Source organism: Oenanthe melanoleuca, chromosome 4, assembly GCF_029582105.1.
Source record: "Oenanthe melanoleuca isolate GR-GAL-2019-014 chromosome 4, OMel1.0, whole genome shotgun sequence".
Taxonomy (NCBI): domain Eukaryota; kingdom Metazoa; phylum Chordata; class Aves; order Passeriformes; family Muscicapidae; genus Oenanthe; species Oenanthe melanoleuca.
The window spans coordinates 26299615-26313004 of NC_079337.1; the positions used below are offsets into that span (position 1 = coordinate 26299615).

At 42.7% G+C, this 13390-nt stretch overlaps 1 protein-coding gene across 7 annotated transcripts in view; it reads left to right on the top strand.

The window, feature by feature from the left end:
- EPHA5 (EPH receptor A5) overlaps positions 1-13390 on the top strand; it is a 192626-nt gene that overhangs the window by 153890 nt on the left and 25346 nt on the right. For 6 of the 7 annotated variants that reach the window (XM_056490113.1, XM_056490114.1, XM_056490116.1 and 3 more), the window contains one exon: positions 12906-12973. In XM_056490113.1, the coding sequence (XP_056346088.1) occupies positions 12906-12973 (68 nt within the window). Of the gene's footprint in view, positions 1-6874; positions 6941-12905; positions 12974-13390 lie in introns of all 7 variants that reach the window. The other variant, XM_056490112.1, reaches the window with a different exon arrangement.

The window sequence follows — 13390 nt, forward strand, 5'->3', positions numbered from 1 at the left end:
CTGGAAAGATGACAGACAATTTGAAATTAAACAAAGCAAAACAAAGAAATTGCTCTAGTTTGGGAGAAAGCAGAGACGCCAGGGAGATGTGTTACTCATGCTGCTTTGCCTTTGATATGGATTCAATACAATTTGTGGAGTAACTCTCCTGCTGTGACAGCAGGGACAATAAACGTGTTCCAAGTCATGGGATAATTTCTTTCTGAAGCAGTTAACCTGTTTCTGGAAGATGCTTCCCTATTAAGCCTCTAGAGTGGTTATGTTGTTCCAGTGCCTGGTTCTGGGGGGGTTGCATTTTCTTTTCTAATTCTTTCCTGTATCTGCTATTAGGAAAAGCAAGCTATGCAAAGCCCAGGCTCTGTCTTGTCTGTTGATGTAAGAGAACTCCCAGGGTGCTCCCATGTCCCTGAGAGGCCCTGGACACCTCAGGGTATTCCTCCCTAGGATGCTGATGGCACCTCTTTGCACCTATCTTCTCAAGTCCCAGAATGCAGTGAACAGAGGTTTGAGAGCAGTTCTGCAGTGCTAAGTGAATGTTGTCCTGCTCTTGGTAGTTCTGAAGGGAGTTTACAGTCATAGCCTGAGGAGTTTGCTGGAGTCAGCAGGTTTTTTATTTTTTGCTAGGTTCCCAAAAGTAGGACCAAACCTCTTCCCTTTTTTAGCTTTCAAATCTCTGCAGTCTTCTCACTTCTTTTGAATGAATATTAGTAACAGCTTGGCATTTCCCATTGGCAGATGGCCCTAAACCAAAGGTCAGTTGAACAGTAGTTGTGGTGGTATATCCACATGTCAGTGTCCATCTGTGGAAATACATCTGAAGCTAGAGATTCATGGGAATTTGAAACTGAATGTGCTTTGCCCTAAACAAGTAAGCTGCATTTCAGAGCTGATTTACTTGCAGATGCTCCAGAAAATTTCCTGTACATAATACGTCCTCTGACCAAGGTCATAAATGCCAAGCTGATCATTTTTTTAAGTTATCCTGCTCCTTGCATCAAGGGTATATGAATAATATAACAATCAGGATTACAAATCAAAGAGATTCACTAAATCAGACTGTAGTTGTCTCAGCATAAAAAAGAGAAGTGGATTGAAAATCTATTATTAAACCAGCTAGAGGTACTGAATTAAAGAACACAGAGTTGTTATTATCTTTGTTTTGTTTGGATTATGTGTTCTCAAAAGCACAGTGCATTTTACAGATAGAGCAAAGTTATACATTTTGCAATGCGTGAATTAGATGTCTGTTTCCACTACTGTTCCTGCTTTAAGTATGTATTAGTCTAAAATCATTATTGACTGTTGTTTTAAAATCTGTGTTGGACAATACAGTGACAAAGATCTTTGCACTCCATCTCACAGGGAGCAGTAAAGAGCCTCAGTTGTTCTGTGGCATTAGTCTCCTTCTCCCTACAAACTGAGGTAAGGAGCCAGGTTTTCAGCAGTCTAGGGAGGAGACCAACTGCTCCAGAGCAGTACTTCTCTTTTGTCCATCAAACCCATCCCTCTTTGCAAAACAGACAAGTCTTAGGGTGCATGGTAAGAGACTGGTCCCTCCAGTCCCCTAAGCTTTTCAAACTTCATAGCACTAAACAAAAGCATGAGTTTTTACAGAGTAAAATGGGGAAGATATTAGGTCAATGCTGTGCATGTTTGCAAAAGCTGTTCAAAACAGCCAAATGAACTGTGCATCTGCATTTAAAGCTAACTGCCCGTTATGGATGACCTTTCTATCTCAAGTGATCTTTCAAAGGACCAGAGGGATCTTTTCATAGAACTTAGGGGAAAAAAAAATTGAAGCAACAAAAAACTGCCCTTCACCCTGTGTCATGCATATATAGAAAATCTCCTTCTGGCAAGGAGCTAGCCTCTGAAAGACAAAGCAAAGACAAATCTTGCCACCTGGGTATTGGCAATTAGAGGCTCATACATTAGTGTATCCATCTTTGACCTTAGCTGATTTAGACTTTTAAATATCTGTGCCTGTGGTGGCAGAGGGCTACTTTCTGGACACAAATATGTGCATGATGTTAAAAAGTGACTTTCAGGGATTAGAGAGGGTGAAAGATTGTGGTGTATATTCCGGGTCCTAAGACAGTGTTTACAACCTTCTCTGATGTGGAAGGTCAAAATGGATGAATTTTTCCACAGCCTCCCCCATCCTATTTTCCAGGTTGTGTCAGGGATTAAAATAGTTTGCTTTTTCAATATTTCCGTAGGAAATGGGAGACAGTCTATAGATAATAGTTTTCATAGAGAATTTTTCCAGCATGATTCACAATTTTTGTTATTTGGGACTTTTTAAAGGATTTTTTATCTCTACATTCTTGCCTGCTCTTCCTTCTTCCTGCTGGACATTGTCTCCTGTGATTTATATGCACTTCATTATGCTGACTACTGCCAAATATTCTCCACGATTCACCTGACAAAAGGAAGAATTTTGTTGAGGAAGCTACTGTTCTGCCAAGTCAAAATTCCCATCCACCAAGAGCAGGCTTTTGGGGGTAAAGGTTTTTACTACTTCCATCCTATTAACAGCCTCTTTGCTGGTATGTTTTCCCAGAGAGGAGCAGCACTGGCATGCAGTACTTCTCTCTGAAGGGAGAGTGCTCCAGCACACCCTTCTACACAGGGTCATACCTTCCTAGCAAGCACGTGGAAATCTGCTGGCCATAGCACCCATCTCTAACATCCTGTCAAGATCAGCTTGTCGAATTTGGCTGCTCAACACCTCATTCCTCTTCTATTCTAAACACTTTTTAGCTTAGTGCAAACTTGGGCTCCGCAAGGCAGCCTGTGCTCTGCAGTTTCAAAACAGGTTTTAGGACCCAGGTTAATCTGTGTTCGGATGACTTTGGCCCAGACAGAAGGTGAGAGTTGACCAAATCTGTAATTAAGCTCCAAGTTATTTCTGAGTTCCTCTGGCAGCGGCCAAGGGAATGGGCTGGAAGGCCTGTGATGAACAGATAAGTAACGGGCGTAAGCTTTGTCTGAGCAGGGAAGATGGGGGATAGTGCAGCAGTAAGTGACAACACCTTCTTGCCTTCTTGCAGGTGATTTGTTTGATGGTATTGTGCAAGTCCTATTTCCACTTGGAGAAGGGAACTGGCCTTCCCTTCAAGCTTGAATTTGTAGCAGCTTGAGGCTCCTGCTGAACACCCCTTGCGTAGGTAGTCTGAAAGTGGGATTTTGCAGTGCCTTCTCTTGACTGTGGAGTGGGTAGAGAATGAAGAAGAAAGTCAGGCTCTTGTCCTTCTGCACTTCTGAATATGTGATTGTTTCACCTTGCTTTGAAATCAGAAGTGTGACCTCTCCTGGGGCTTTGCCATGTAGCAATACTTGGCCTCTTACCTAGAAAAAAGGTTATCTCTGCTTTCTTAAGTCTTAGACTTAGAAAAGTATAATGCCAGAGCTCTTTCCAAGTGCAGTCCCTTTCCCTGAAGATGCTGCTTTCCTTCCCCATAGTGACTGCACAGCTATCATCTGCTTGGTCTTCTCCATTCTCAGTTTTCTCAAACAGTGCAGAGACATGCTTTAACGTATGAACTTCAGCAGGAAGAGCAGGTGACTCCTTAAACATTTATATATTTTGGGACAAAGTGGAAATGTATTCCTAGCAACTCACAGTGTGTAAGGCGACTTGTCTGATGTTGACTCAGGAATTGCTAGGTGTAGCACTGGCCTCCTGACCTGGAGATGCAGGAAGCAATCATTACCATCACTCAAGGCTGTATGAAGGATTAGAAAAATCTTCCCAAGCACCCTCAAGTATTTCAGTCTCTAATTGCAAGCCTCTGAAGAACATCCCATTAGAATAGCTTATCAAAAGCAACAAACGAGGCTTTCATTTATCATGATTCCAAGACTTCAACTTATAACTCTTAAAAGCTACATCTATATATGGCAGAGCCTCTCTGAGTTCTATCTAGCCATTAAAAATGTAGTTTTAATTCCAAATGCTCTCTGGGTTATCTGCAGACTTGTGGTAAATTAATTACGTTAATTGCAGGCACAGTTACTTGTGCCTATGATATATATACATTTCATTAACCAATTCCAGGGTTTGAAACAATGCCAAGGGTGTTGATAAGTGCTCCTTGCACAGGTTTATTAAAGTTTGCTCTCTGGACAGTTGGGTTTGCAAACCACATAAGCTTTGTGGGGGTCACCTTAGCTAGAAGTGGAGTAGTGTTGTCTCTGTGTGCCTCAGATAACTGAAAGCAGCAGAGTTGGGCTGGCCAGGGAACAGAGCAGTGCCAGCGGGCCACAGAGGTCCTGGAGGTGTCAGTGCAGCTTCAGGCTCCTCTACTTTTTTTTTTTTTTTTTGTATCTGCAGCCCTTTCCTTGAAGCCAGGGCTAGAAGCAGGTATCACATCTTGTTTCAAGCAAGCTTGGCTTTTGGAGATGGTGTCGCCTCAGAACCTGTTCTTTCCCAGCAAAGAGGGTTTAACGCTGCAGGTCTTTTCTCAATAACTTTTGCTGTTACATGGACATGTCATCTGTTATCCTTCAGCAGATAAGAGGAGCTCCTGACCAGTAGCAGCCCCCACTAGTTCTCCTCATAGTTTGCTGGTAGATTCAGTGAAGTTGGAGATTTTGCAGATAAAATTGATGTATGTAGTGCTTGGTTCAACTCTGCTCTCCAGTGTAGGTCAGCTTGCTGGCTAAAGATCTAAAATCCTGAAGAGGTCTGGCTGTATTTCATTAAACAGCATTTTAATTTTACTCATAGCATTTGATCTTGTCTGCATCCAGCTCCTCAGTTTCTAGACTAAGAAGGCCCTGCAGGAAATGAGGAGATGGGAGCTGGGCCCCTCCTAGAAGCCATTAGGCACCCAAATCCAATGGCCACAAGATGCGTGATGGCTTTGCTTGAGTTGAACATTGGTTTTATTTGCATCAGGATTTTTATATTTTGAAGTTTATCTGCCGAATCAAGCCATCCTTTTAACACAAGTAGCAATAAATCTTCCTTTGTCCTGACTGTTCAGACTAATTAGTAAGTTCACTTACCTATCCAAGTGCTCCTTGGACTGGAAAGTGAATTTTATTGTCTGCTGATGCACTTTAGTTTGTTTCCAAGTACTTTAGATTTCCCCGCATGCTAAACCTCAGAGTATTTTGACCATAAGTGTACAGCTGATGGGTTTGTTAGGAGCAGGGCTATGCTGAAGTACATTGCTCTTGCACCTGAACTTTTTTTTTACTCCATATAGAGTGAAATCTGAAGTGTTCTGGAGTCAGTGCAGGGAACTGATTTCGTCTCAGAACAGCCCTGTTGCTGATGAGGTCTCAAAGAGTTTTCTTTGTTCAGGGAAATATTGGCCCCTTTTATTTTTAAGGAAGTGGTTGGTTTTCAGGTTAATTTAACAGTTGTTTGGAAAACTTTGACTTTCCACGCCGAGTGGTATGAAGGTGTGGGGTCTGGTGGCAGCAACCAGTAGAAAATGGTTGGAAATGGGGGAAATGGGCTTCCTAGCTGAAAAATAAGCTAAAGGGTCACAGCCAAACTGATCTTCTGGAGATGCACCAGTTCCCTGCACTCAAATCCTGTAAGGTTAAAAGAAGAAAATGGCAAAATTGACTCAAGATATATAGTGCTGTGCTTGGGTTCCCTTTGTGTGCCTTTGAGTTTTGGATCTCTGGTGTTAACTTGGATCTACAGAGTGGTTTAGTGAAGGCTGATCTGCTTCCATGTTAGTATGACTGAGCAAGCTGGGGCATTATGAATATAGAAAATGTTGTCAATTATAGTTAGAGATATTGGCATTGCTGTTTAGAAAATGTTAACAAGTTGTTTTGCTGATGCAAAAGGAGCTTATAAGACATTCTTCACCAGTTTTAATTTAAGTAAGCACATAATCCAGTGTATAATTCTGTAAGTCATTGCATGCCTGAAGTTATTTTGCATCATAATTTAAGGCAATGCAGTTGCAGAGTGTTAATTTTGTCTAAATAAACTATTTTAATGTATTAAGGCATTGTAAGACATACGGTATAAAAAATCTGATGTGCACAGGATTTTTTTTAAAGAATGACTTGTTGTGATGACTGAGGAGAAATGAAGAGATCTTCAACTGACTTAACTGGAGTATACCTGCACCACTGGGCTCCTGCTTGTACTGAAGTCCTTCCTTTTTTTTCTTCTGCACTATCTTCTTTTCCAGGGTGAACTATCGTAATAGATTTGGTAACAGAAAAATTGGCTGTGCAAGTTCTCTGACAAGGATAAAGGACAGTTACTGAGGTGCCGCCAGCATCGGGTTGAGATGCCAGGCATACTCATAGTCTGATTAAAGTAATGGCTGAGCAGCCTTCAAAGGCAAGCTGTGGGTGCCTGGAGTGCCTTTCAGCTCACCGTATTTTGAGTTTATTTAGGCTGAATGCTCTCACAAGGTTCTGCTTCTGCAGATACCTGACATGTGCAAAGCTTTGCTGGTACAAGGAGATGCAGAAAGGGCTCTGTGAGTACATGCATAAGGATCTGCAAAAGCAGGGCTCATATTCATCCAGTACTTTTCCTTTTTTAAAGGCAATTGTAACTGTGCCACATGCATGCTTGTGGAAAAAAATATCACTTTTCCTGCTTCAAGGCAGGTGCTTAAGTTTAAGCACATGGGTGGCCCCATTAATCCTGATGGTGCTACTCCAGGAAGCACATGGTTAATTGCTTTACAGCACCAGGATCTAGACACTCTCCTCGAGGCATGTTTCACCAACAATAGTATATGCCATGAAATTTTTGCAGCCCAGTGTGTTCAGGTCCAAATAATAATTGCAGGAGAAATACTTATAAAAATGTTGTGAATGTATTTGCACCTTGCCAGGATGGTGGGATTATTCCTTATCCTGGGCCTTTTTGTTTGCTTTTCAGTTGCTGCGATCATGGCTGTGGGTGGGCTTCTTCTCTGCGTGCTGTTGCCTATCCGAGCCTAACATGGTCAGTGTTCCCACCTGTGCTGGCTCCTACTTCGTGTCCTCCATCCATGTTTTCTGTGCACAGTCTGCCTCTCCCTTCCTTTCTTGTATTGGCCTGGAAATCGCTTTTTCATCTGATCTCTGTACCCAGCTTGTCTATCTCAACAACTGGAAGTAGCGTGACCTGAAGCAGAGTGTATGTTCAGCAAGAGCAGGGATCTCAGGGGCAAAATCTTGCTATGTTATGCCATGATCAATCCAGATACTGCAGCAGGTGTCTCATAAAGCACCATGTATGCTGGACACCCATCAAGTTCTGCTTCTTGTCATCCAAAGGGGCCGGGGGAGGTAATGTGCCCCCAGAGGAGGCAGGGGGTAGGCGGGAGTGGAAAGGTATTTATTTAGTGGCACGTGACATGCATGTCAGTGGAATGAAGTATATGTCATGGACATACATGTCAGTGTATGATATACACAGAAATGACATGGTGCTGCTTGCCCACGATATGCTCCAGCAGCATTGGACATATCTCTATGGGTGTCCTCAGGTGCGTGTCCATGCTGCATGCTATCCTGTTACCACCATCTGGGCTGCCTCACCACTTTGCTCTCTTGTACTCTCCCCTCTTTTCTAACTAGTCAAAGGAGGGGTTATTTTAATTTCTGTTGGTTTGACTGGATACAAGTTGAGTTGCTTCCCAAAGAAGAATTTGTGTGGGCAGAGATCTTCCTAAGTCTCCTAAGAGATGCTTGTAATCACCATCAGATAGCTGTTTGAGACCACAGAACTTCTGAGACATTCCACATGCATTGTTAAGCTGGGAAGTTTTCTCAGTATAGCTGGTCAGAGGTGTGGAACTCTTCTGCTGTGTATTCTGGGGGATGCTGAGGCTTTGCATGGTAGTGGTTGCATCAGTCCCTTGATGCAGTCCCTTGCTGTGTGGCACGGCAGTTGCTAAGATGGACCATTTTTGTATCCTCTGGAGGAAGAGTTTGGGTTTTGGTTTTGGTTATTCTTCCTAGGGGAGCATTTTTTACTTGGTTTTTTTGTGACTTTTCAGTGCTTAAGAGCAGATTTAGCAAGCAAGGATGCTCACCTCGAAGTGTGTGCCTGTAAGTTTTTCTGGTATGTGGACCAATGTTTTGGCAATGATTGCTCTGAAGGAAAACTTTACAGTAATTTTATTGTCTGTCATGCCTGTGGCACCAGTGCGTGAGCAGTCCCTCGCTGCAAGTCATGCTTCAAATGTCCTCAGCAAGGCTGCCACCTGGAGCGTGACAGCAATGGAAAATATTCTTAGAGAAGACCAGCATTGGACTGGATGGCTATGAAGAGAGACATACAAGGAAAACTTGGCTGACCTGGAAAACTCCCTCTGCAGGTTTCCTCCTAAGGTGCAGAGAGACTAATATGGCAGCAGGTTGGGAGGGAGAGATGGGAAAAGTTACTTCAAGGCATGGATGCCACTGACTGTACCGTGGGAAGGCACAACAACCTCTTTAGAGAGATTTATGGAAATCACTTCAGAGGGAGCTTCCTGTAAGAGGGGAAAACAGTTTCTTGTTTAAATTATTTTTAATTGTTCTGGCGGCGGTTTAGGAAAGGCAGGGAGTCATTCAGTGCAAAGGCAAGGAAAGACTAAAGGCTAAAAATACCACTGCTGGATTTGTGAAGCTTCCTTTGTAAGGCATCCAAGTTAATCAGAGGTCAAAGACAGGGTCACACAATGTAGGGGGAGACAGCAGTGCTGGGAAAGCAGCTGAGAAGATTGTGAGCCTGCAGCCCTTAGGAGGGGAATCTGCCCCATTCCTCTCAGACCAGCCATTTTTTGTATCTCCTAAACTGAGCTAAATGTCTTTGCTTGTCATCACCAGACCTTTTACTGCTCTTTTGATCTTGTACAAGAGAAAAGTGAACAGAAAAATGAAAGCAGCTTCCAGTATAGAAGCTGCTCAGTTTACACCAGTCCCTTGAGTATTCTTTATTTTTTTGATACTAAATTTATCCTAGGATTGCAAGCAGCAAAGGCAAATGCTGAACACACAGACTAACATCACTCGTGGTATTCTAACATCAATTTTGCCTTTGGTGCTCAGTATCAGTCTTGTTTATCAATCATAAAGCTATTTACTGAACAAGTTATTGTCTCTACACATGAGCTGAGGCGACAGGATCTTGGCCAGATGGAGAGATCCATGTTTGTTTGTTCCTCTGCATGGAACACAATCCTGCCCTGCAACACGTATGCAGCTTTATTGCTTTAACATCTTGGAACAAATAGTCTGAAATAAGCACTCACCCCTTGTAAACAACAACTTTGCAGTCCTTGAAAACCTCCTGTAAAGTGACAGCTTGAGATGGGTTGGAAGCATTCCTCTAAGTTGATTTATTGTAAAAGACATGCTTCTGAGTTAAGGTCTCATCCCTGAAAAAAAAGTGTTTTGTCTCTGTTTCAGAGAAGTGCATATGCTTCGTTTTATCTCATGTTTAAGAGATTAAATACATGTGTAAGTCTCTGCAAGACTGGGATGGAAGATAGCATGCTGCTGCAGGACACAGTGGTACTGACTGGACCTGGCATGGTGAAGTCCCTTTCCTTATGAGGACATCAATGCTGTCCATCCCCACCTGCATTTCCAGTAATGCCTTGGCTGTGTGCTGAAATGCTTTGGCCTATGCCTGTAAAAAAAAAACATTTAAAGATTTTTTCACATCACCACCTAGGGCTTGACATCCAAGGTCCAGGTTCACAGTCCCCTGTCTGTGTCTTCCCTGGGTTGTGACCAGAATGGTGGCCCTAGCTAGGGAGATGAAAATTCCCTTGGGGATTCTGTAGTTTTCAGGGGAATGCCTTGAGTGGCTAAATGGCCACACACAACCCAGCACAGATATCCTGAAGCACAGGGCAGAAACAAAAGAATCTCCATCAGTCCAGGGAGAACAAACATCTTTTTGCCTCACTTCGTAAAGGATTTTTCTCTGTGAATTTGCTTCTGTCATGCAAGGTAGTGGGCATTGGTTTCCCAGCTGGATTTTTCATCTTTCTACCTGTCCATTTTATATTTTATAAACCTATATAGGGATCATTTTACAACTTCACTTTTATAATCTGCTCCATAAATATTTTATGAGCTGCCTGCCAATCTGCAAGTAGTTTTTAAATAAGACATGATGCCTTAAGAATATCTAAAGTCTCACTTTTCTTTTTTACCTCTAATACTTTTATTGAAAAACACAGAGCTGTGCAAGGAAGACATCTGCCTTCCACATAGAGAAACTGGGACAAACCCACGACAGGAGTAAATGAACTGAGATTCAGGTGCGCTGCTGAATTACGTTAACTCTTTGGCTGAGTATCTCCAGCTCAGTGGGAGACGAAGTGAGTGTCAGGATCTTTATGCTTTTGCTGTGCATGGTACAGAAAAGATATAGGAAATCTATGGTTTGTACAGTAATAATAAACTAGAGAAAAAGTCTTCCATCAGAGCTTTTGACTCACAGCTTAGCCAATAAATATTAAGAGCAAATGCACATGCAGAAGTCGATTATTTCACAAACAATTGAGAGCTTTTTTTTTCTCCCAAAACATATTGCAAAGCAGCAATATTTAGATACTTTGATCTGCCAGTAAGATTCACAAAGTGACTCCAGACTGTTAACCCAAAATTTCAGATTTTTGTGGGATTTAGTTGGGGAAGAAAGGAGGAAAAAATGCATGTGTGTGTTATTTAAAGCATCTGAAGGTCAAGAATGGAAGAAGTGCAGTTTGGCCCTAGTCAGTGTGGACTCTGGGTAGTTTGAAAAAGTGTGTGAAGGGCACAAGTGATGGCAGGTTTTGCAGCAAGCTTTATTAGCTTGACACCCAACTGTTGCTTGACAGTCTCAGTCCACTAGCTGCCATTTCACTTTGACATGTCTTGTCAAGGCTTGTTTAAATGATGCTTCAGGCGTCCCAGAGCCTGATTTCATATGCTAATGTGTTGTGCTGCTGTATGTGTTACCCAGCTGAGAGAAGGGGGCAGCTGCAGCCAACTGGTTTGCATTGGCCCTTGGAGTGTATCCATGGGCAGCAAAACATGGACCATTATGCATCGAAGTATGCTTGGATCAGTGTATGCAGGGGATGGCATCTTTCTGTCTCCTCTGTATTTATGGTCAAGGAATCAGGAGATGCAGGTCATAGAAAGGATGATGTTAGAAAAGCATTTTTACAGGCAAAGTGCTCCAAACCTGAAGAAGAGATTAAGGGCATTTGCTCCAAAAGGCAAAACAGAAGAAGTATTGGATACATGCATTTGGTAGAAGGATGAATTGACATAATTGTGTATTTTTAAATGGCAAATTGAGTCATATGGCTCCATCCGGAAAAAATAGTTCTGCAGAAAACTGATGTAACTTTGGCAACTTCAGCAGAAAAAATTGGGGTTGCCAGAAGGCAGACTTGATACTAAGACTCATCTCTCTATTTAGTTAAAGGGGAGGTCATATGAAGAAGAAGAAGAAGAATCCATTCTCACCAAGGGTTCATGAGCACCAGCTTTGAAATGACCCTTACTCCCAGGGTCTCCATGTACACCTAGTAATTAGGTTTTGAGTTAATTATGACGGACCCCATCTCAGGAAATGGCGGTGCTGTTTTTGTGGGGTTTGCATTCCAAGTGTTACAGTCTCAACTTGGTTGCTGCTGCTGAGATCATGCCCTGCATGTATAGCCTGACTGTTTATCAAGTGCAACCTGATTATCTCCCTGCCTGCACCCCCAGACTGCCTGCTAGCATTCCCTTGTCTTTTTGATGCATTCCCCTGCACTTGCACAACCTTTGCAGTCTCTTTTTCCTTCCTCTGCCTGTGACACTGGTCTCCCTTTGTCCCCAAGGTAAGCTTCCTCTTCCCCGGAATAGCCCCAGAGGCTCATGTTGCTTTTCCCCTCCTCAACTGTTCAGCGTCCAGCTCTGCTAAGTCCAGCTCAATGGTGGGGTCTCATTGTGTCCCAGCTTTTGTCTGTAACTGTGGTCATTTCACAAACCCAGTGCCAGAATCCTATAGCCAAAAGACTGCTTGGCTCCTTGCATCCAGGCAGACAGCAGTTCCCTGTAATAGGACTTCATGCTGAGGGCATGTTTCATGCAGATGCCTGTTACTGCCTCCTCCTAATTGCAGTTTTGTTCCTGCTAATCATATGCTTCTCCTTACTGTGAGTGATGCCAGAGTGCTCACATGCCCCTAGCTCAAAAATCATGGAAGCAATGGAAGAGAGATTTCTCAGCTTTAACTGGCTTCTTAGTGGTCTGAGGCTTTCTTTGAGGTGTGCCAGCTAGTGATTCCACTGCATGCTGGCTGCCTTGCCGTTTCTGTTCCAGGTTTTTCATTCAACAAGCAGTGTCCTTCAGTCTCATGTTCATGCAGTTTGCTGTAAGGAAGATCCACTTCCCCTATCCAGTTATGTTATCAGGTGTTTGGAAAGACAGGCATATATATGTCCATCCTACATACCTCATCCTGTATTTTTAAATAAATGTGTGTGTGTGTGTGGAGCAATTTTTCTTGCCTATGCAGTTATCCCGGGGCTTCCATGTGGTTGTCTAAGTGCAGCGGATGTCAGAAATGCCACCAAAGCAGACAGTTAATGCCAATGCAAAACTATCACCTAATTCTAATGTTTCATCCCATTCCCCTTTCATTGTCCTTCCTGTTCCTGCTTTCTTTTCTTCTTAATAATAGCCGCATTAAATGTCAGGTAGAGTGGAGTTGCTCAGAAGCATCTGTGGGATTTGGAAACACAAGTCCAATTGAGCCCTGAATCCCATTAGGGAAATTGCAACTAGTTTGATGAGCTAAAACTGGGACAGCAGCAGTAGAGTCGCTAGAGAGGTTGGGTTCATCACTGCTTTGGTTTTTTGTGCATTATATGATTCAAAGTAAAGAACGGAGTTCTGCCATATGAGAGACAAAAATACTCTTCTGTTGTGTTCTGTTTTTTCTCCAGGCGATGTGGTTATAGCAAGGCTAAGCAAGATCCAGAAGAAGAAAAGATGCATTTTCATAATGGCCACAGTGAGTAAAGAGCGAGCATATATGAGGTTTTGGCTTTCTGTGGTAATGAGAAATTCAACTGAGAGGTAGTTTCCTGGGGAAAAAAAAAAAAAAAACAAAAAAAAAAAACACTGTTTTTGCTGGTAATTCACAAAAGGACTTTTTGTGCAAGCGGTTCCCATCTGCCCCTGCTGCAAGCTCCACAGAGAACTGAAGATTTGAACAGTCCTTATATGTGCTGAGCTATCCACACCTGTATGTTTGCATCACATGTTTCTAGTGAGCCAATTTGGTTTGTTCCTTTGTCTTTGCTGTGTGAACCAAGATGTTATTAATTGTTTCTGCTCAGCACATAACATACTCAACATTTTCGTGGTCTGGATGCATCAGTCCACCTGTTTGAAACCTTTGCTTCACCCCAGCCAGCTGTGAGGACCA